The 25302-nt window shown below is 35.6% G+C and overlaps 1 protein-coding gene across 9 annotated transcripts in view; it reads left to right on the forward strand.

Annotated features, from left to right (window-relative positions):
* The window catches only part of NAV3 (neuron navigator 3), an 890032-nt gene that overhangs the window by 737578 nt on the left and 127152 nt on the right, over window positions 1–25302 (forward strand). For all 9 annotated transcript variants that reach the window (XM_050749287.1, XM_050749288.1, XM_050749281.1 and 6 more), the window contains one exon: window positions 2617–2736. In XM_050749287.1, the coding sequence (XP_050605244.1) occupies window positions 2617–2736 (120 nt within the window). The remainder of the gene's footprint in view (window positions 1–2616; window positions 2737–25302) is intronic.

The following is a 25302-nucleotide window of genomic DNA, read 5'->3' on the forward strand; positions in this document are numbered from 1 at the left end:
GGCTGGAGATATCCCAGGAAAAGTTTAATTTGATGGTGTGTTCTTTAAGTAAAGGGGGCTTAGAAGTGTTTATGCTGGCCAGGTGTGGCGGCTCATACCTGTAATCGCAGCACTTCAGGAGGCTGAGACAGATGGACCACCAGAGGTCAGGAGTTCGAGACCAGCCCGGCCAACATGGTGAAACTCCATCTCTACTAAAAATACAAAAAATTAGCTGGACATGGTGGTGCACACCAGTAATCCCAGCTACTCGGGAGGCTGAAGCAGGAGAATTGCTTGAACCCGGAAAGCGGAGGTTGCAGTGAGCCAAGATCTCACCACTTTACCCCAACCTGGGCAACAGAGTGAGACTCCGTCTCAAAAAAAAAAAAAAAAAAAAAGGAAATATTTATACTATGAGTCCTGAAAAAGTTGAATCATAAAGTGAACTCTTTTGAAAATGTTTAAAAATATGTTTTACAGATTAAAGTTACCAAAGGCTCAATAAAATAGTAATGAATGAAGATGTTTAATTTAGGATTTTCTCATGTAACCACAAAGAATATCTTGAAGTCATTTAAATGGGAATAAAGTTTCATTTTTTCCATGTACTCTAGGTATAACTGAGAAAGTTAGTTAATCAGCATTCTGAGAATTCAGAATTTCTTGAAGCATGCAAAGGCTTATCTCTTTCTCCTCTTTTTGAAATTACTTTAAACACTGGGGGATATGAATCTGTCAGTAATTAGGAATTAGTCAGAGAAAGGCCTCTTACTCATAATGAACCTCTTTGAAAAGTCTCTGTTTATAAAGTAGAAAACACCCTGGAAAATTGGGATAAAAGTTGCATATTTTAATTTGGTGGAAATTGAAGTTATCTTCAGGTGTCACGGTATAAATAGTTGAGCCAAGAATATAACCTAAAATTCTACTTTAAGTCACATGACCAAATACAAACTAATCTAAGAATTCTGTGGAGTAAAAATTAAAATTAAGGCACAGGAGTGAGGGGTAGATATACTTTAATCCTGCTTCTGCCTTGATCCTCCCTCATTTCTCATTCAGTAAACTTTATGATGACTGAAGTATGCATAACAGTATGCGAAAGGTCATAGTTACTTGAGCTGTGTTAAAAAGATCCATCTTTTGCACCAGAGATTCCTAATCTTAATGCGTCCTCTACTTTCATATTCAAGATATGAGCTATTTTAGTGACTCTAGAAACTCTAATGCATAAAATAGCTAGTATTTTTAAAGATAGTCAGTATTTATATAGTACTTATAATGTGCTAGACAATGCTCTATGCATGTTATATATACATTAACTCATTGGTAGCTCAACATCACTGCAAGAAGTGAGCATATCATTACGGTCTCTGTTTTACAGATGAAGCAATTTAAATATAGCTTGTTTAGGTGACTTACCTGAGCACACACAGCTAGTAAGTAGCAGCACTATAGTTGAACCTAAGCGGTCTGGCTCTGGTCTACATTCAACCATCCTTACACACTGACCTTAGGAAACTGTCTGCGTGTCTACATGTAAGGGTTTCTCTCCTAGGTACCTGATTTTTTTCCAAACAACCATTAAAAAAGGTTCACAACAATCATTCGTTATCAGCATGGATTTTTTACCTAGCACATTTAATCTGAGGGGCATCTTTTAATGTTATCTATGCTTCTGTAAAGGAAGATGCTGAACTGGAGTTTCTTTAAGGGAGTGGTGAGGATCACTTTAGATTCTCTGTGTACCCCTGCAATTACAAATTAGCTAATTGTGACAGACAGCAGCTGATAAGAGATATTAAATACAAAAACACAGAATTCTAGGAAGATAGCTGTATTAGTGTGTTCTCACTCTGCTAATAAAGACATACTTGAGACTGGGTGATTTATAAAGGAAAGAGGTCTAATCGACTCACAGTTTCACATGGCTGGGGAGGCCTCACAATCATAGCGGAAAAGCAAGGGACATATTACATGGCGCATCGCAGGCAAGAGAGCTTGTGCAAGGGAACTCCCATTTATAAAACCATGAGATCTCGTGAGACTTATTCACTACCACGAGAACAGTATGGGGAAAACCACCCCCATTATTCGGTTGTCTCTACCTGGCCCCACCCTTGACACTTGACACATGGGGATTTTTACAGTTCAGGGTAAGATTTGGGTGGGGACACAGCTGATTTTGACAGTGCTGTGACAGCAGCTGATATAAGATATTAAATATAATTTAAATATAAAAACAGAATTCTAGGAAGATGGCAGATATGGTGGAAGTTTAGGCTTTGGTCCTTTACTCCTATGACCTCTTTAAAAACAGTATTTCAAAAATGAAATTTCCTTCCTTTTAATTTTCTAAGAGTTATATTATCTGCAAGTGTGTTCATAATAACAAAAGAGAAAAATAGGTTCTATGATAGGCTAGTTACTTGTTGTAGTCAGGAATATTGATTTCCTAGTAAACTTGAAAAAATATTTTAATTATCCCTGGTGAGTAGAATGTTTATACAGAAAAAAAAGATAGTAGAATATATTTGAGTAATTATTGAAAATTGTGGACACCGTTTGTTTAAGTTAAATTGTACAGTTGAGTTGATTTTATTTTCTGTGGATTAATTAGACATTTCTTTTCAGGTACATGACAGATGGAGGACTTAACCTATACACTAGAAGTCTGAACCGAATACCAGACACAGCAAGCTCCCGGGACGTCATCCAGAGAGGGGTTCACGATGTGACAGTGGATGCAGACAGGTAATGCTATCAGCATATATGATGGTGAAGCGTGTATGAAGCAATTTTATAAGAAGAAAATAAGAGAAGCTCCTATTAAATAGTGTAAATCAAAGGACTTGTTACTTTGATAAATATTTTATTTTGATAAATAATTATTTAGGGTTTTTTTTTTTTTTTTTTTTTTTTTTTTTTTTTTCTGTGAGACGGAGCCTCCCTCTGTCACCAGGCTGGAGTGCAATGCCACAATCTCAGCTTGCTGCAACCTCAGCCTCCCGGATTCGAGTGATTCTCCTGCCTCAGTCTCCTGAGTAGCTGGGACTACAGGCACGTGCCACCATGCCCAGCTAATCTTTGTATTTTTAGTAGAGGTGGGGTTTTACCATGTTGGTCAGGCTGGTCTCCATCTCTTGACCTTGTGATCCATCCGCCTTGGCCTCCCAAAGTGCTGGGATTGCAGGTGTGATCCACTGCGTCTAGCCTATTTTGGGATATTTTTAAAACTAGGATGATTTTCTTTACAAGGCCATTTTACATTTTAGCTCTGTAATACCGAAAATAAATGTGTGGCTAGGGAGATTTTTTTTTTTTTTAATTTCAGGTAACATAGAATATGTTAATATCTGTAAAAGCAAAATTACAAACATATACTTATTTTCCTTATTAGAAAGAAACTCTGGTTAATAAATTTCATTCAGTTCAGATATCCTCAGATTTACCTAGAAGCTAATGATATAAAGATTAAAACATGTTTCAAATCATCTAGCATAATAAGCTTGTTGCTTTTCTTGAAGGTGTTGTAAACATAGAAAAACTCTTACTTTAGGCTTATTTTTGCTTCTTTATTGCCTCAAATTTCTTAAAGGTGTGTGTGTGTGTGTGTGTGTGTGTGTGTGTGTGTGTGTGTGAGATGAACTAATTATTTTGCTGGAAATTGCTCTGCTGATTTATCAGAATCATCACTGTTTAAGAACATTGATTTGGTAAGATAATGTTGTAATATACATTTCTGGCCTGATTTTGCTCCCTCTTCACTCAAAATTTTGACTTTGTTGTACAGGAAGGAATTGCATATTTTCAGAATTATTATATCTAAATACCTAGAGTAGTTGTTTAATTCAGCATTTATGAGAAAGACAAAAGGTTAAGGTGCAAAGTACTCACATTCTGAAATAGGAACTGTATACAATTCATTGTGCATTTTTGTACGGTCAACTCCAAAAGCTAGATACCCAGGGAATTCTAATATTAGTCTTCAGTTTCTCCTTACCCACAGGCTGTTGATATCCTAACTCATAATGGTTAGAACAGTCTCAGCTCCTACCCTGTCTGTATCCTACTCTCCTAGCCTATATACTCGCGTGTGTGTGTGTGTATGTGGGTGTGAAGCATGTGTGTGTGTGAAGCATCTCCCCACCTGTAATGTAAGTCCACGAGTGCAGAATTTTTGTCATATTATTTATGTGTTGAGTTTTAACAAATGTTTGTGGAGTTAATTAACAAATTAATGAATATAGGCTATTTATTAATTAGGCTATATAGTCATATAGACTGGCAATCGCATCTAATTAAATAGAGTGGCAAATGAGCTCCGGAAAGAACCAAGGTACTATAAGGATGTTATGAAAGAGAAAAATGGGTTATGTGAAAAATAGACAGTGATAAGACGGAAAGAATCCCAAAGTGTGGGCCACATTTTGAAACTAATGGCCTATTATTCTATTATTGTTAGCTGAAAGTAGAAAACATTGTGGGAGGGAAGATCGGCTAGTTTTTGGTAAAGGAGGTTGTGATGGCAGAACCAAGAAACGAACACAAGGTGACTTTGGTTTGGGGACACTGGGATAATCAACTCTCCTTGCTTTATCAGGGCCCCAGATTGGGCTCTGGTGGAGGAACTCAGAACAACATAAAGACCTAGATAGGTATCTAGTAAGTGGGGACCTGTGAAAGCAGTGCCTCTTAAAGTGTGTAACCTGGACCAGCAGCAGCAGCAGCAGCCATTGAAACTTCATAGAAAGACAGATTGTCAGCTTCATCCAAGACTTACTGAATTAGACTATCTCAAGGTAAGACCTGGTAATCTGAGCTTTAGCCCTCAAGGTGGTTCTTAAGTTCAAGCATCACTATATTAAGTTGAACAAATAGATGCCAGGCCTACAAACACATGAATGCCTAGCATAAATATTTAAACATTAAAAATGACATTTCAGAGTTCTTATTTACCCTATTAGCGGTGTTCTGTCAAGAGAATGAGAATATTGATATGTTAGAATACACTGATGACGCTAATTTTTAAATTAAATCCAATAATGACTTATTATACCTGAAATAAATTGGTTCAGCTTGGTAGATGCAGTTTTTGAAGATTATATAAATGGTTTTTAAAAAAATAATTTTAACTTGAGCTGCTTGTATAAATTAAATTGCAATAAGGTCATAGTATAAATCCTCCTATTAGCAGAGATAGAAGGTTTTTAAAAAAATTACAGATAAGTCTGAAGGTCTTTTAAAATCTTATATTAGGGAAGTAACTTGGGATGTATATCATTTTAAAATACATGGACTTAAATGTTGTAGTTGTATGACTCAGTTAATTTAAAATACTTTCTTCTATGAAAAATTGTTTCAAAACATTTTCTAAATTCTGTTATTCATTTCAAGTAGGATAGGCAAGAACAGATATAAGATACTACTTTTTGTTCAGGTTTACTAAAAAAAAATTACTGTAATAGAGATCATATAAAAACATGTTTCCTGTCTATTTGTCTTAACCTTTTAATCTTGGCACCTTAAATTTGACTTGGTAGGAATTAGAAGACAATTGCAGAAAATGTCAACTGGGGAAATTTTATTCTACTAAAAACTATATCCATACAACATAGCAAATCACATTTTAAAGGCCAAAAAGTCTTTCACAGCAATTTTTCTGATTATTTTCAAAACATATCTTCTCTCTGCTCCTGCAGCATGCTGTTGATTTTTCTGTTATGCAGTCACGTAAGTAATTACATGTTCACGTGTCTGCTTCACTCATAGAACATGAAACACTTAAATGTAGAATAATATCTAATCCATCTTTGTATCACCAGTAGCTAGCATACTGTAGGAACTCAATAAATATATCAGATAAATTGCGGAAATAACCATATCAGCTTATAACACATAGAAATGTGAGTTTTAAAAGAAAACAATTATACATATCAAAAAAATTTTATACCATTTTTTAAAGACCTTTCAGATGTCATATAGTTTGGACTTTTCCAGTGTTTCTGGTATCATAAGACAATAGTAGATACTCTAAGTCAAAAATCAGTTTTCTGGGGTTATATACATTTGAAAAAACTGAGTATCATATCTGTTCTTAGAGAGTAATGCTGGATATTAACATATCAAAGGTACAGAGAAGTCTCGAGGTTCAAAATAAAATCTACTTAATTTTATTGAATTCAGTGTTCCATGAGCTTTTTCACTGATTCCTTCACTTTTTTCTCTTATAATAGTTAACTTGTTCCTGTAGCATTTTATGAAATGTTGATTTAGTTGAATGCCTTCACTTGACCAATATAATAATAGAAACTCAGAAATATTTATTTACCCAGGAGCATGCAGCTAATAGCACAAGGATTCAGGTCTTTTACTTCCTATTTTGTGGTTCCCAACTACTTTTGTCAAAGGTCTTTTAAATAATATGAAACGTATTAGTGATTGATTCATTATAGTTAATGCGTAAATGATAAGGCTTGCAACAATTCACTGGCAAGAAAGCTTAAAAGCCAAAAGAAAAAAAAAAAAAAATCCACAGCATTTTTTTTCTTATTCTTTCTAAAAGCTGTGTAAGTGCAAAAGCACAGAGCCATAGCACAATGGCAGCCAGCCAGCTAGCTAGGATAGCAATGGACTTGAATTGTTTGTATTGTTGTAGTGAAGGCTGTAGCTTCCCCTTTGATCAACTTCTGGTTAAAATGTGATGGACAATAGAGAACTGAATTCCTCTTACCAGCACATTAAAAAGGCCCCAAAGGAAAAAGGAGGACTTTCAGCAGCCATCTGTAGTGTATTTTAAATATTTTATTGCTTAAATATATTGCAGTTCATTTACTTTCCATATCAATCCAACACCAACCCCATTTCTGTATTTATTTGACAAAATAAAAATTACAGAATGGATATAATCCTTGTAGATATGTTGGAGACTCTCCAGCAACTTCACAGATACATTTATAGCAGGCAGTTAAATACGTAGGTTTTATACATTGTGTTGGGCTACATTTAAAAGGTACATTTTGGGGGAGTGCAGGATGTTTGTGGTTTTGACCTTTATTAACTCCTATTATTGTTCTTACTCTAGCTTCTATGCTAACAATCACAAATATTTGATAAACAAATATATGATTACTTCCTAAGTGCCTGTTATCATAATAGCACCTTGGGAAAAAATAAAACAATACAATATGGGTGAAAGTTCCTCAGTTTAATGGTAAGAGAGAGTAATGTAAACAAAGGCCACTCATAATAGATGTCTATACAATGTGCCTTAGAAGCACCAAAGAGAAACAGTTACTCCTTCCTGGGAGTATAAAGGAAAGACTTCAAAACGCAGTAGCATTTAAGCAGGGTCTTAAAGAAAGCATACAACTTTTTGACATCCAGCCTGGGAGAAATCAGAAGGAATGTGGGGAGTGAGAACATAAAGGCATAGAAGAGTTTGGTGTGAGGAACCAATAATGGGATTCTGAAGCGCACTGGGAATGTGGTCAAGAAGACAAGGAACAAAGGACGCGGGGGCCATACTAGGGTATTTGGACCTATAGGTGATAAGGAGCTATTTTACTAAGTTTAATTAGTTTTATTTCACTTCAAGGCAAGAGCACATGCTATGATCATTGTATTTTAAAAGGAACTCTCACAGCAATGTAAGAATATTGAAGAGGGATGAGATAAAGACAGGTAGAGTGCTTAGATAGTGACTAAAATAAATTAGATGAGCACCTAACTAAAGAATGGCAGTAGGAAAGGAGACTGGGGACACCATCTATTTCTAGAGGAACTTGGGTTTTGTCTGTGTGTATGATACTCCTTGGTTTTCATAACTAAATACCACAGATTGGGTGGCTTAAACAATAGACATTTAGTTTTTCACAGTTCTGGAGGCTAGAAGTTTATGATCAAGGCGTCTGCAAATTTGTTTTTTTATGAGAACTCTTCCTGACTTCCAGAGAGTGGGTTTCATGCTATATCCTCACATGGCCTTTCCTCTGTGCTCCTGAAGAGATCGATCTATCTATCTATCTATCTGTCTATCTATCTATCTATTTGTCGTATGCTTGCCTGCCTGCCTGTCCGCCTACCTGTATAGAGAGAGGTATTTGGTGTCCCTCTCTCTTCTTATAAAGGCACCAGTGCTATTAGATTAGGTTTCCACCCTTATGTATTAATTTAACCTGAATTACCTCTGTAAAAGTCTTGTTTCCAAATACAGTCACATTGCAGGTTAATACTTCATGTAAATTAGGGGGTGGAGACACAATTCAATTCATAACCCTGTGTAACTCCCAGGTGGTTATATCCTTGGGGATATAAGGTCAGTCACTATGTATGTGCTGGATTAAAGTATTAGTATGTATTATAATCATATATATAATCTAGAGCTTATATACGATTGTATACAAAATTAGCTTGTATATGAGCTCTAGATTGTATATATGCATATTTATATTGTAAATTGCTGCCTTTGGAAATGCATAAATGTGGAAAAGAGAGCCAAGGATTACTAAAGTATTTGATTTTTTTTTTTTTCCAAATGAAGCCAAGAGTCTGGACTCTTATGAGAAGTTTCCCAATTTTTAAGTGTTAGAACTCTCCTAACAGATACATAAGATCAATAGATACAGTTAAAGACAAAAAACTTACTTCAGTGGCCAAAAACTCTAGAAATTCACAGATACAGTTAAAGACAAAAAACTTTCTTCAGTGGCAGAAAACTGTAGAAATTCACAGACATAGTTACATAAAGCAGGAGAGAGTGAAGATTGCACTTATGGTCCTGTAACTGTCCTAGTTTCTTGAAGTTTCTCACAGAGATAGAGCTGGTGATGATACCACCTGTGCAGAGTGAAAATGCCACCAGTCATGAGAAGCCTGCCCAGCAGGTGAGGTAACTGTGGCAAAACTATCTGAGCTCTTTTTGGAGATTTTAATGCAAGACAGCGCGAATCTGAGGTCAGCTTCCCAGCCATAGCATCACTCAGTGGAGCTGGCCTCCTGCCTGCCTGAGGCCTATTATGACAGTAATGAATTAAATTTTGTTTAAACCAGTCTGTGACTCTGCACTGTGCAAGCTAGAAACATTTGTATCTCAGATGTGCAGTAAGAAAACAAGCCCTGAGAATGAATTCCTAGCATTGAAAGAGTGAATAAAAGAAGAACCACCTTTGGAGAGACAGAGAAATCTGCTTTAACACAGAGATCAAAGGACAACTAGGGTTAACTGATGTTTTTTGAAATGGAGAGAAGAAGAAATATGCAATACTGTCCAACTCCGTGGATAAGTGATGTTTGGCAACTAGTTTCTTATCAGTGGCTTTATCAAAGTTAGTTTCAATGAAGTACTGAAGGAGCATGCTAGGTTATGAAAAGGTGAAGAAGTTAGGAGGTTGAAACAATGAAGGGAGATCTTCAGGAAAGTTGCAGTGAAGGTAAGGAGAGAGATCACATAGAAGTCAACAAAAGGGACAGGATGAAGATTATTGCTGATTTGCTCTGTTTTATTTTGGGGAGAAAGGAATTTGATCTGGTACAGAGAGTGAATTCCTAGACAAAATAAGGTGGTAAGTCTTAAGGAAGATAGAAGAATCGGGAAAAAGATTATAGGACTGCAATAGACTTAATATTTATCTCCTTCCAAAATTCCTATATTAAAACCCAGTCCCCCTTGTGATGATATTTGGAGGTAAGGTCTTTGGGAAGTGATTGGGTCACAAGAGGGGAGGTCTCATGAATGCTATTAGTGCCCTTAGAAAAGAACCCACTATCGAGTGTCCCTTGGCCTCTGCTGCCATGTGAGGTTACAGCAAAATGTCAGCTGCCTATGAACCAGAAATCAGGCCCTCTTCAGACACATACCTGCTGGCACCTTGATAAAGCCTTCTGAAAACATTACTTTGAAGCCCCTGAGCATGTTTAATGAAAGGAAGGGGATCAAAGAGGTTGATTAGAAGGTTTTTTACCAAAAATTAAAATAAAATAATAATAAATTTCACATTTGAGAGGTAGAGATTTACTGAGGGGTTGAACAAATTGCAAGCTATAACCTGGGTTACTGAAGTAGAATGGTAATAGAAGTCAAAATTAGGTTATGTGGATGATTCATCCAGGTAGCTGTTCAGTCAACATGATGGCAAAATGAATCTCAAAGGAGAGAAAGGCAAAGCTCCAGATACTATATATTATACTGAATATGAACAAAATTCCAGAACTTGTGGTAATGAAGATACCTTTTCCAGTTACATTTTGGGTTGTCTGTCACATTGTTATCTAAACTATATTCCTAAATATAGTAATTGCTAAATTTAATTATAAACTAATCAATATAACTTCATATGTATACTGATTTTCCTATATAATCATGCTTTTATTGAAAGTATAAAAGCATAGTACATCATAGAAATTATTTTTGTATTGTGCTACCTGATGGATTGTTTTGATTTGTGAAACTGTAATCCACATGCTGAAATCACAGAGTTTCCAAAAGGCATTAAAGATTGTCATGACTTTGTATGAGTCTGAGGTTGCCATTGTAACTCATCATATATTGAAGCAAGCCTAAGTTCAAATCTAAATACATAGTTAATACTAAATATCTAAGTCTGCAGTTGTTAGCAATGTGCAGAAAATTACATTGCCATGACAAAGGGCATCATGCCAGTTCTCATAAAATCATGGGGTCAACCGTTATAAGGGTGGGAGACCTTTATGATTTCCAAGTGTTTTCCAACTAGGAAAAGTAAAGGCAACAGAGATTTCTCCTAAGCCACCAAGCAAATATCTCAAGGATCAGATTCATGATGCTTGTCACTAGTGTGTGTAAACTAATAATTCATTTTATCCATGTTGATTTGTTCCAGTACAATCACAGAATTAGTATATTCCCATGTCTTAACTATTTCCTTCATTAGCTTACTGGCTCTCCATTGTAATTAAAAGCAAACACAATAAAGATTAACAGACTGAGATGGAAAGAGACAAAGTAAATATAATTACTTCATTTTATAATCAGATGGCCTGCCTTTTCTGCCCACATTTCTTTACTCTAAGTGGGGAGAGACCAATGCAAAACATTAGGGACGTGAAAAAACCGTTATTGATGCCCTCTCAAATTCATTTTGCCATTCTGCTCATGATTGCAAGAATTTGAACTGGTTCTGGACTTCTCTTCAAATCTTAAAATTAACTGTGCCCATTGTAAGTAACCTCAGAGGCTTCCAGTACTTTCTTATAATGCCCGTTAGGGAATTAATTCATACCAAACCCACATGTTGAGAACCTACTCTCTGCCAATCACTGTGCTCAATCCTAGGCTTTTTACTCAAGAGTCTTGTATTAGAAGAGCATTCGAGTAGGGAGTGTTAAACCTCAATTGCCACTGAAATTCAAAAGATGTTTTGACGCTACAACTAGCCCAAGCTGTAGATTGTAACTCTAAATGCTATTTTTTTTAATAAGACTCACCTTGACATTAAACTTGATCAGATTTTAACTTTACCATTCTAGAATGATTCTCCCAATACAAGAGATGGTTCCAAGGACTCTTATTTATGTATAATTTTTATCTTACCTGCTTATAATAGAATTTACTAATGAATCTTATGAGGATGGTAAAGATATTGAGAAGAAGAAAAGATAAAGAAGAAGAGGAGGAATAGGAGGAAAGAAGGAGAAAAGAGGAGGAACAAGAGGAGGAACAGGAGGAGGAAAGGAGGAGAAAAGAGGAGGAAGAAGAGGAAGAATAGGAGGAGGAAAAGGAGGAGAAGAAAGAGGAGGAAGAGTAGTCAAATTTGTTATAATAAAAATAGCTATAATAGATATAAGTATTGAGGACCTACTGTGTATAACTAACATACCATATTACTTAAATACATTATTTTACTTTATCTTTACAATAGCCCTATAAAGTAGGTTTTATTAGTTCCATTGAGGCAAATAATGCTTACGTCAAGTAGCTTACCCATAGATACTTTGTTAATAAATAATAATTGTAGAATTTAAATTTAGATCTTGTGTTTTAAGCATTATTCATAAAATTATTAATTTTATAAAGGTTTTTATCATGCCTGGATGAAATGTTTTGACTTCATAAATTATTTAATTTTTCCATTTTGACCTAAACATATCTACACTATGAACAGTTTTTTTAAATCTAGGTTCAAAAAGTTGGTAAATTAATTTAATGTGTAATGATACTTACTTTTATTGCACTGTCAATAGACCTGAAAACACAGATGAGAGAGCAATCATTTCACATGTGTGACAGCTTCTTGCTAATATCAATAAAGCAATTTACCAACGTTTTGTTCTTTTATACATCTAATATATAAAACAAATATAATTATATATACATATATAATTACATATATATTTATAATACAGATAATTATATGTAATACATATATCTTATAGATAATATATGTAATATAAATTTGTCATTGTTTTGAAATATAATTCTTATTGAAATATTTATTTCTAACAGGCTCAGGAAAGAGAAAAATGGAAGAGGGAGAAATATGTTTGGCTTATAAAATGAAAAATACTAAAAGAGCGCTTATATGAGGGAAAAAGGAATTTTGGTCCTTTTGTATTACATGATATTACTTTTCATGATGAGAGATATCCTAGCTAATTAAATGCTTAGCTTGATTAAAGAAGTTACATCTATACGTGAAACACTTGGTTATTTCCCCTTCAAGAACTAGGCATGAATTCTTTTTTTTTGATAGGCTAACTAATGGGTTCAGATTTTCAACTTGGGATCATTAAATTGAGGGCATTTGGCTGGCAGCTGATAAATTCTGCATCTTCCTCACTCCGGCTGCATCGAGTGGCTGGCATGGACTTATTTATTAGCGGCATATGGGTTCCATGTATATTTTTTTCTTGCTTGACTTAATTTGCATTTGAAATAGTTAAAGTTATTTGCAATACCCTTGGTTTTTTTTAAAGCCTTACCAGAACTCCCATATTTTTTTAGGATAATTTGTAAATGACAGTGTTTTCACTATAAATGAGTGCTTATTTTCTAAACTAAATTGTTTTTTATTATAAAACTTTTCTATGCTTATTAATGAAAATTCATAAAATATACAAAAGTATGAAGAAGAATCTAAAAAGAATCTATAATCCTCTCATCCCAAAGACAACTAAGAATATTGCATTAAGATATTTCCTCCTAGGCTTCTTTACCCTTTCTATTTACATAGTTTGGGTTACATCATATATAGAGTATATATATACTGCTTTCTTCACTGTATTTATATAATAAATAATACTGCATAGTATTAGATATTATTTTTGAATATGATTTTTAATGATCGCGTGTCCTTCTATTATGTGGAATAAATTACATATCTAAAGAGCTAGTGCAATAAACCATTAAATTTAAGACATTCATCACATTTCTGATTTATCTGCATAACAATTAGCAGAGTCTTATCTGATCTGGTTGTATGACTATATTCATGAATTTATTTTCTAAAAAGATCAAATTTTGAACTTACTAGAAGGAGATGCCTCACATAGCTGTGCGTGCATGTTTGTGTGGGTATATGTGTATGTATACATATACATGTACATTTGGTATTTACGTTTTCTATATAATTCTCATTTGATGAGATAAAGATTTATAATTTAATTTTAGATTTTTAATTTCAAGTGTGTATTTGTAAACTATCAGGAATTACAGTTTGTTGTAATTTTGAAATATTTTGTCAGTTAGGTTTTCCTGCTGACAAGATAGATGATAAAACCTTGTTACTGAACCTATGCTTCTTCATGAAGCTTAATTAAATATCTACGAGTGCCTTATATTTTTTATAGAACAAAACTCTATCATTTGTTTCTCTAAGAGTATATTTTACTCTGATGTCAGACAGCTTGGACTAGCCACATCTACCTGAGTGTTCAAATATTTGCTAGGTAAAAATAAAATTATTTATAATAATAGTTTCCATATTGAATGGTTGGTGCCACACATATTGCTAATTTAATTCCCATAACAACCTTCTGAGTTTGATACTATAATCATTGCCTTTTTGAAAATGAGGCATGCAATGCACAAGAGACTGAAAAACTTTCTTAAGGTTAAACCACTAGTAAACGCCAGATGCTGGGATTTATACCCAGGTGAAGATTTTTTTTTTAAGTGCATAAAAATAATGACGTCAATAATATTTTAATTATTTTGAAATTGTTTCCAGCTTCACTCTTGATCACAAGCTAGTGACTAGAACAGGTTAATCATAGTGAAAACTAATAGATATGCTGTTCAAATTTCAATTCAATACTAAATTTGTGGAATATGTTGAACAGTTGACGATTTTATAGCAGAGATATATTCATACTCAAATATTATACTAGCTTCACTGCTTCTGAAACTGTACAGATATATTATTGAAAAAATGTCTTAAATGTAGAAATCTGTATAGTCCAGAATACAAAAGGAAATAATAGCAATAATGCTATGAAAGTGGTAACAGTGAAGAAGAATCGTAACTGATTTAGCAGGCCCACAAAAGCACTGAGAACACTGTGGGAAAAGTCAAGAAGGAGGCAATTTATACTACAGGAACCCCAAAAAGGCTTGGGAATTTTAGGATCAAATAGTAGAACACAGTGCCTATTCTTGGATATTTTATAGGCTTCTGGAAAAGACAGACACAGAGTCTTCAAAAATAATATCACAGATTATTAGATTGACATACAACTAGGGCGTAGAGGAGGGTCCCTGAGCCTGTGAAGTTTTGAGGAGAGTTTACAGAAAAGACAACACCTGAAGTGAGTCTTGGAGGATAAGTAAAAGACATGATATAGCTGGGCGCGGTGGCTCATGCCTGTAATCGCAGCACTTTGGGAGGCCAAAGTGGGCGGATCACCTGAGGGTCAGGAGTTCGAGACCAGCTGGCGAAGATGGTGAAACCCCCATCTCTACTAAAAATACAAAAATTAGCCAGGCGTGGTGGTTCACGCCTGTAATCTCAGCTACTCGGGAGGCTGGGGCAGGAGAATCACTTGAGTCTGGGAGGTGGAGGTTGCAGTGAGCAGAGATCGCGTCATTATACTCCAGCCTGGGCAACAAGAGCAAAACTCTGTCACAAAACAAACAAACAAACGAAGATATGACGGAAGACAGAATGAGTATTCCAATGCCAATTGGCATTTGGTATTCTACTAATTCTGATTTGAGATGTAGGGATGAATATGAAGAAAAAACAGGAGGAATTGGATCAGAAGCGTTTTAAGAAGTGGTCAGACCTCCAGGTCCCCTACCCAACTCTTGAAATAGTAGATATCTGTCTTTTTTCTATTTTAGCAAAAGACTGGAGAGTTTCCTCTGGGAAAAGAAAAAAAGAAAGGTAATCTGGACGAGACACACTGTACACTTGAGGGCTGAAACAGGTTAATTAAATATTGAGAACTTTTTTCCCTTGTTGAATCCTGTAATCCTGGCAACCTGGTGTCAGTCTACCTGATCAGGACTATCACTGATCCTTTACTTTCCCTGTGTATTTGTCACGTGCTTACTGACTGCAAGTCCGTACATCATTGTAAGCAGTACACATGTGAAGAAAACATAGTGTTGTGAGAAGTAATCTAACATAATTAATCACAGAAAGGTGATTTAGATTTTAGATTCCTGGTTTATGATCCCATCTAAGCCATTGGTTGTTTGTGTGAGTCTGGAAAGTGAGCTCTCCTGGCCTCATTTTTATATTTATAAGATGAATGAAACTAACAGTTACAAGAATAGTACTCTTTAGATTGTGACAGAAAATCATATTAAAAACAACTTAAGAAAAAAAAGTATGTATTGTTTGCATAAGTGAGAAGCCCATAGTTACTATGAAATTGGATGTGGCTGAATAGAACGGTATTTGATTAACTTTATCTCTTGGCCTGGCTGTGGTATTTTTCCTAGATAGGATTTGGGGGCTATAGATTCTTACATCCAGTGCAAAGATAGACTAGCACAAGAATTCTAAAGGGGTTTTTTTTTTTTTTTAAGTGAAAAGACAGTATGAGATTTTTAGATATAAAGACTTAGATTTATAGCTTAATTACCTGAAACCGTTTTGGGGAAAACTAGTCCACAGTAATCAATTTTTAAAGAAATGTGCTTTAAGACAAAGCTTAAAATGTGCTTTAAGACAAATTATTGCCTATCTCCAAAGTTTTATTAACCTGCCATTGATCTATTCATTATTTTCATGACTACTAACATGAAATATGAGGCCCTCCTTTGATTACAACAATGCACTCTCAGTCCTACATAATTCAAGGTTCAAATCCAGTAGGAGAGAAAGAAGCTTCTGCAAAGTTCCCAAGAGTCAAGTAGATTGAACAGGTTAGGACATCCTGAAACAATCCCAGATGCCAAAGAAGCATTGTCACAGCCTAAGCCTTTACTTACCTCTTAATAAGCTTACTCTATGGAATTCCCAATGCCCTTTTTCTCTACTCTCTCCCTTCTTGTTTTCCCAATCTGAGCATCCTGGCATCTGGCACACAGGCTTGCTTTATCTCTTGGTTTGCCCGGTGTCACAGGTTACAATATGAAAATGTGTAACTATTTGTTGATATCCACCACCATCCTGAAACCTGCTATTCCATGGCATTCCTTATGCCTGAAATCCCATACTCAACCTGGAATACCAATTCTGGCTTCCTTCATATCTCTTGTTTATCCTCCAAGACTCGCTTCAGGCGTTGTCTTCTCTGTGAACTCTCCTCAAAACCTCATAGACTCAGTGCTCCTTCTCTGTGCAGTAGTTGTGCGTCAATCTTATAATTTGCCATATTATATTGAGGACTCTGTGTCTGTCTTTTCCAGAAACCTATGAAATACTCAAAGATAGGGACTCCCAGAAGCAAATGCAGTTCTCATCACAAAATATACATGTGATGTCCTGAAACCCTATGCCATCATGTGCATCTTAATGTTTCCCATATTATTTTGAAAGTATTTATTTCATGTCTTTTCTGACTTTATAGTCTCTGCATCTAGCACAGGGCCTGATTCACTATTAGTACTCAATAAATGTTTTTGTAAATGAATGAATGAATGGCATGCTTTCTTTTGAGAGCTTTTTTAAAAAACACAGGTGTAAAAAGCATGTAGCTAGGGTATTAACATTTGAAATCATTATGGAGGAGAATTTATTAAGTATGAAAGTCTATAAAAGTCATATAATCCAAAATATTACTACCTGTTTTTGCTTGCTTAAGAAATTCAAGGCTTTCTAGCTTGTGGTAATTTTAAAATATTTTGACCAAGATATTAATAAATTTAAATAGCAAAGTATAATGCTAGGATATCTGATGGCAATTTACTGTGGAAATTCTGCTTAAAGTATCTTTGGATTGTGTCTAAAACATCAAAGAATTCATCTCTGATTTTAGAAAATGTGTTGAGTGAATGATAGACTTCTAATATTTGCTGTATATGTAATTTATACAAATATTTTCTGAAAAAATACAATTATATGTATGGACGTTTCCATATTTCTTAAGCTTTTTCATATTCTTCATTTTTTGTTTTACTCCTTGATACTAATTCTGTAAAATAAGGAACATCATTAGAAAGCTCTGTTCCACAAATAAAAATATGAAAGCTCAATAAAGTTAACCCAAATTTCAATAATTAAGTTGGATTTCAACTCAGCTTGATTCTTATCTGGGCCAGAGTTTACAAACTTTTTTCGTAAAGGACCCAGACAATAAATATTTTAAGGTTTATGGGCCAAGAGGTAAAATCGAGATATTGTGTATCTGTTTACACAATGAGAGAAAACAGATTGTCCTCAATTTTTCTAACTATTTAGAAATGTAAAAAACATTCTTAAGTAACAGTGTACACTGTGGATTTGTTCCATGGCCATAGTTTGCTGACTCCCATGGTGCTGAAACAAATCCAAATCGTAACTGTTAGACTCTTAAATTTAACATTGTCTGTATTAGTTTGCTAGGACTTTATAACAAAGTACTACAGATTGGGTGACTTAAACAACAGAAACATATTGGCCAGGTGTGGTGACTCATGCCTATAATCCCAGTACTTCGGGAGGCTGAGGCAGGTGGATCACCTGAGGTCAGGAGTTTGAGACCAGCCTGACCAACATGGTGAAACCTCATCTCTACTAAAAATACAAAAATTAGCTGGGCATGGTAGTGGTCACCTGTAATCCCAGCTACTTGCGGGGCTGAGGCAGGAGAATCGCTTGAACCTAGAAGGCAGAGGTTGCAGTGAGCCACGATCGTGCCATTGCACTCCTAGCCTGAGCAACACGAGCAAAACTCTGTCTCAAAAACAAAAAACAGAAACATATTGTCTCGCCCTTCTGGAGGCTAGACATTAGAAATCCATGCTTTGGTAGGCTTCTTTTCTCTTGAGGGCCATGAGGGAGGGATTATGTCTCCTTGTCTTGCAGTTGGCTGACTTCTCTGTGTCTTCACATTGTCTCCCCTGTATGTGTCTGTGTCCAAATTTCTCCTTTCAGTAAGAACGTCAGTCATGTTAGATTAGGTCCCACTCCAGTGAGCTCACTTTAACTTGATTACCTCTGCAAAGACCCTATCTCCAAGTAAGGTCATATTCTGAGGTTTTAGGGTTAGGATTTCAACAACCAAATTTTGGAAGGTACACAGTTCAAACAGTGACATTCTCATTCTCTTTGCTCTACATCAAACCTAATTTCTAGGTGGTCAAGTAACAAGTATGAGAGTTGCATTTCACTCTTTCCACTCTTAAATTTAAAGCCATAGATTCCCTCTCAATAACCTCACAGCACAATAATAGACAACTAGAACTGCATGGAGACAGTTCTCCATGGAAAGATGACTCTGAGATTTGCTTTCCCCTCCCTTCAAAACACCCAGAAGATAATGTGGCATAGTGAAATCATCTGAATACTTAACCACTTTAGCAAGAGAGAAGCAGTGTTTAGAAAAATCAAATTATAAAGAAAAATATTATTTTGATCATATTTCTAGCAAATATTTTGCTGGTTTATAACCACTTAACTTTGTGATTCCTTAAATAGATCAAAAGGCTTATACACAAATAACATCCTCCTATGCCCTAGCAGCACTCAGAATTGACTCCAAAATAAAACTGTTATTTGAAAACTCCAGCTGTGAATGTACCTTGGTGTTAGGAAGTGTCGCACCTTTTGTAGCTAGAACTGTCACAGCATGAAGAACTGATGTGCCATTGAGTCCTACATCCAGCGCAAGGATGAGCTAGCACAAGAATTCTAAAGATGTCTTTTTTTTATTTTTAAATGAAAAGACAGTATGAGATTTTTATATATAAAGACTTAGATTTATAGCTTAGCTAGCTGGAAATGCCTTGGAAAAAAATAGGCTAGAATCATAAATTTTGAAAGAAATATGCTTTAAAACAAAGCATGATTATTTCTTATCTCTGAAGTTTTATTAGCCTGCCATTGATGCATTCATTATTTTCATGACTGATAACATTTTTATCAGCAAAAGGAGGCAGTATTTTTTGATATTTTTTATTTGGTATTTGATAACTGTTTCACAATCCCAAACCTACTTTAAAAGGATGATTATAAAGAATACATAAGATAGCACACCATAAGTATATTATACAGTGTCAGTCACAAATCGTTTTCTTCTCTTCATAGAAAAAATTATTAGCAGATGTCAGAAATCAGTTAATTTTTGAAAACTCACTTATTTACAAATAAGACAATAAACAGAAGGCTTCTTTATTTAGAGAATGGCTAGATACCCCAGTGCCCTGGTCTTATATCTGGAATGGAACCATATCCAAGGAGAACACTGTACAACTGATTAGGCCTACCCTCTAAATGAAGTTTCTACCGATTCCATGCATGATAAATAATGGCTACTCTCTTGCCTACATAGGACAGTAAAGAAAGTGAAGGTCACTTATATGTGTTTAAGTAATCGTATGACAGATACTGTGTTAAGTTCCTTGTGTTCATAATCGTAGATATTGTATCCTGCATTGTGTAAATGAGGCCACTGAAGCATGGAGAGTTAATATATAAATATAAATATGTATTTGTCTATATTTTAGTATGTTGTGAACTTGTCACCCTCTTCCCCACCCATTCTGTTGACAATAAAATCTTAAATTATAGCCATCTAGACATTCTTAAACCTGGCATTTTAGACAAAAATAATTTGGGGATAGGGTATAGTTTACACTGTTTCTAACTTAAAAGTTTTATCTCTTGCATAGTAGGTACTCATGTGGTCTGACTGACACACAAAGTATAAAAGTACAAAGTATAAAAGTACAAAGGGCTAGTAGAAAGTGGAAAATGAAAGTATCATGTCCCCTTAGCAAGAGAAGAGAAAGACTAGGTCAAGCATTCTCTCATTTTCCAAAGATCATTAAAAACCCCTTTGTGAGCCTTAAATTAACTTTTGCAAGTTTTCTATCTTGAAATATACTTTTAAAATAAATTTTCACCTGCATAAATGTTCTCTTTGGATTAAAGACTTAATCACCACAATTTCGAGAGATACTTTTCCTACCCTTTTGATTCCATTGTTATTGTAATGACAGAAACTCATTAACACAGTGGGTATCAGTATTGATTATGACTTTTAGACTTTACTTTTTCCCATTATAGTTTAATTTCTATCTGAAATAGATCAGAACTCTTGATCTGCTGCTGTTTTGGAGTTTTTCTAAGATATTGGACCATTTACTCATGGTGAGATAATAGTGTTCAAATTGACACTGGTAGTCATGAGGTACCCTGGACTCTTTATTCTTATTTGATGCTCTGTGTTGTGAAATACAATAGTATGTGTAGCCTTCAATGCAGAATTAATCATGAAAGTGAAATACATACTGCAGGTACAATCAACACCATCTAATTACCTCAAACTTGCTTGTCTTATGACTTTATTTAGCTGAGCACATGCATTTGATAATGACAAGTAGGCTAATTCAAAATCCTGTCAACCACAGGCAATTTAGTCATCATAAATGAAGTCCAGTGTGTTTTAGAGATTGTATCCATTTGACAAGCTAGCAGGTATGAACAGAAAAGGCATAAGACAGGAAATAGAGAAGTCAGAATTTGATTTATTAATTTTTTAGGAGAAAAACCTATCAGGCTATAAAAGTCTTTTGAGTCTTTCTTTAATGTATATATTCAATATTCAGTTAGGTCTGTTGTTATAACAACTCTAGCATCTTATGAACTACAGCGTGATAATACGTTAAGAGATAGAGAGGTTGATTATTCTGACTACCAGGAATATTCTTTTCTTGAAAGAATCTCTATTGGTCAGAGTCAATAGGCACTCTTAGGCCTTTTATGATTCTCCATGTGTAGGTACAACTAATGAACCTGGTAGTTCAGTACTGTAAAGCTCATGGAGAGCCCAGTGAAGGCTGAGTATAGATGAAGGTCTTGGTGCTCAGCATGGCTTGAGGGCCCCGGATTGCAACCCTTTACAGCACGTGAATGTCAACAGATGAGTCGGGGAGGTGTGCTGTGCTGTGGATGCTCCTCCCAGCTTGAGTCAGCTGTCCATCTCGCTGGCAGTCTCTTGCAGGCTGTCACCATTTCCTCTCTCTTTCTTTCTTGCTGCTTTTTTCCCTAAAATTCTGGCCTAGATCTATTTACCCATATAAGTAGGCAGGGGCAAATCTGGAAGTGGGAGAGAGGCTCATCTGAGGTGTTATGCTGTTCTTTCTCTGTGGAAATGAAGTTTCTCCCTTTTCAAAGTTAAGGGTCTAAGGCTTTGATCTTCCCTGGAGTTAGGGATCCTCAGTGCTGAGCCTTCCACACTCAACTGCCCCTTTCCCTTTGCAGCTCACACTGTGTATTTCTGAATCTACTCACACCACAAAGATAAACTTTCAATATGAAATGCCAAACATTCCCAAAACAAGACTTTTAAGTAGATCTTTTCCTGGGTGTTCTTTCATTGATCTCATTCCCTGGCTAATATGGTTTAGCTGTCTCCCCACCCAAATCTCATCTTGTAGTTCCCATAATTCCCACTTGTCATGGGAGGGACCCAGTGGGAGATAATTGAATCACACAGACGGGTCTTTCCCATGCTGTTCTTGTGTTAGTGAATAAGTCTCATGAGATCTCATGGTTTTATAAAGGGGAGTTCCCCTACAAAAGCCCTCTTGCCTGCCACCATGTAAGACGTGGCTTTGCTCCTCCTTGCCTTCTGCCATGATTGTGAGGCCTCCCCAGCCATGTGGAACTGTGAGTCAATTAAATGGTTTTCCTTTATAACTTACCCGGTCTCAGGTATGTCTTTATTAGCAGCATGAGAACAGACTAATATATGGCTTGAGGGCATATATTAATATACAGGCATATGCATTATATTTTCAAATATAAATATATGGGCTGAGGAATTATTTTGTTATTTTGTCAATTTATGACCCGTTTTGAAAATATCTGTGCGCATGTTTTTGGAACATCTTGTTGTTTCAGATCAGTGAAAAACTGATTTTTCTCAGAAGTTTTCACTTGAAGGTAGTCAGCATTGAATATTTTGGTATTTGGTTTTAGGCACGCTATGTATGACTTCTGTTAGTCTATTGTTAAACAAAATCACTGTGTGATATAGCTCTCCTACCATTAGCATTTCAATAGAACATAGTTAATTGAAAAGGTATGTTTTGACATATATCAACTTTTTAGGAGAAAAGATTATTCCCGATACCCGTACCCCCACAAACTTATAGCCCTCTGAATTCTCTACTTTTAAATCACGTTTTTCATTTCTTCCCAATAGCTGAAACCCTTTCAATATGCTGCTTAGAATTCATAATCCACTGTTGGCTGAAGTGCCTCTGTTAGTAATTTCTTCTTGAAATTAGCCCTTCCCTTTGTTCTTTTCACTGAAACTTGCCTCTCCCCTGAAGACTCCCTGTATTCCTTGTCGACATTCTTTTCCTCCTGGACCTGGGGGTGGGTTAAATGTCCACTTTCATCATCACCTCCCCTCTGAAGAAATGCCTATGTTGAAGCCTGTCTTAGTCTATTTCCTGTGACTTGTAACAGAATATTTGAAACTGAATAATTTATAAAGAAAAGAAATTCACTTCTTAGAGTTATGGAGGCTGAGAAATTCAAGGTTGAGCACTGCATCTGAAGAGCCTTCTTGCTACACTGCTACTCTACAGTGGGGATGCTCTGTAGAGTCCCAAGGCAGTGCCGGGCATCACATGCTGAGGGGCAGCTGAGAGAGACCCAAACTGGCTTTGATAACAGACCTACTCACACACTAACCCATTAGTCTATTAACCCACTAATCCATGAATGGGTTAATACATTCATGAGGGCAGAGCCCTCATGACCCAGTGACCTCATAGAGGTTTCACCTCTTAATACAGCTGCACTGGGGGTTAAATTTTAATGTGAGTTTGGAGGGAGCAAACATCCAAACCATAACAAATTTCCTACCATCAGTATAGACCACCTGCTATCCCTCCTTGTTATCATTTCAAGAAACTTAAGTTACTGTCCCTGGGTTATTCAAGATTTTAACTCTAATATTTTGTGACTTTCTAACACTACTCTTACTGTAATTGATTGTGATATCCACATCCACTGACCCATAGCCTCGCTTCTCAGAACCTTGACACCTTATCCTTTAATGATCTTGCCTTCCATTCTACTCATACTTTAGTCACACACTCCCACTGTCACACCCTGGAACTTGTCCTTAGTGAAAACTTCACCTTCTCCATTCAAGCAGGGTTGAGTATCATGCTGTCTAACAACTACCCCTATTTTTCCAGTTCACTCCCTTTCTTATTCTGGCTCCAAGAATAATATAATCTGACCAGTACCTGCAATTCATTGATACTTAACTCATCAGAATCCTAAATACTTGCTGAGTTTTGATATATTTATTTTTACAAGTTAGGTTCCATGATCTATCAAAAATAACCAGCCAAACAAAAAACCTTTCTTGGATATTTTTTCTACTCCACTACCCCTTTCTCTTTTGCTTATTTGACTAGAAAAATCTCAACTTCAGTTAAAACCAACATTTCATCTACTGTGCTCCTGCCCAGCTGAATGTGATTGTAGAAAACTATAAATATCATGCAGACTGATTTCATAGTACGTTCATGACTAGTAATCTCAAGTGGACTAGTGGTGTGCACAGAAATCCTACATTTCCCTGCTGCACTCTGTCATTCTTTTAACGAGTAATTCACAACTATTCTTTCTCCTCAAATTTCCAGTCTTTCTTTCCCCTTCTCAGTTAGCATGTTTACAGTTTCCCTGAGAAAATGGAAGAAATCCAAATACCAGTCTCATCATCCCAGCTACCTCCCTACTGATAGTTTACACTTATATCAGTCTTACCTCCTGTTACTGTGTATGAACTGTCTCAGTTAAATATAAAAGGCTAAACTCTCCAGTTAGGCACTGGAACCCATTCCCTCTCTGTGATCAAAGTTATAGCTCCAGTTATTTCTAAACTGTCCTGTATCACCCAACTTTTTTTTTTTTTTTTTTTTTTTTTGGTCTTTACTATGTCATTCCCATCAGCACACCAACATTTTGAAGTTTCTCTTTCACCACAAACAAAGTAGACAAACCCCAAACACCCCCCCATTCCATATTGCCCTTGAGCCACCACCCTCTCTCTCTCTTTCTCTCTCTCTCTCTGCTCTCCTTTGCAATAAATCCCTTGAAATATTTTTTAAAGTTACCTTGCTATCATCAATTTCTCTCTGTTGTCTGTTGAATCCAATCCATTCTGTGTTTTACCCCATCACTCTTCTAAAACTGTTTTTACTAAACTAATCAATGACTTTCTTATTAAGATTGGCAATGGCTTTCATTGATAGAAAATCGATGTTACTAAATTCATTGTTTAATTTTCATTTCTCTCCTGACTTGACCTATCAGCACTCTTTGATATTATTGATTACTTAGTCTTCTGTGAGATCTTTTCTTTCCTCTTGGAAAATTATTTATGATGTTTTAATAGAAGAGTAAAATGATAAAATTTTACTTCAGAAAGAATCATCTTGTTAGAATAAAAAAAGAGAAAAAGAAATATAAAAAGAATTGCCATCATCAAAGGGATGGGTAAAAATCAACATAATTAGATTGTGTTCCTATAAAAATAAAGTATAGAAGATATATTTTAAATATAGAACTAATGCAAAATGCAGCTGATTTGATATTAAAGTGAGAGTTAAAAAAAACCCTGTATTTGCAGTAACAAGTAACCCTCTAATGTCAGTGGCTTACAGTAATAAGCATTTATTCCTTATTCACAATACATGGCACAGCTGTGAATTACCTGCTGTGA

Source organism: Macaca thibetana, chromosome 11 (genome assembly GCF_024542745.1).
Source record: "Macaca thibetana thibetana isolate TM-01 chromosome 11, ASM2454274v1, whole genome shotgun sequence".
Lineage (NCBI taxonomy): Eukaryota > Metazoa > Chordata > Mammalia > Primates > Cercopithecidae > Macaca > Macaca thibetana.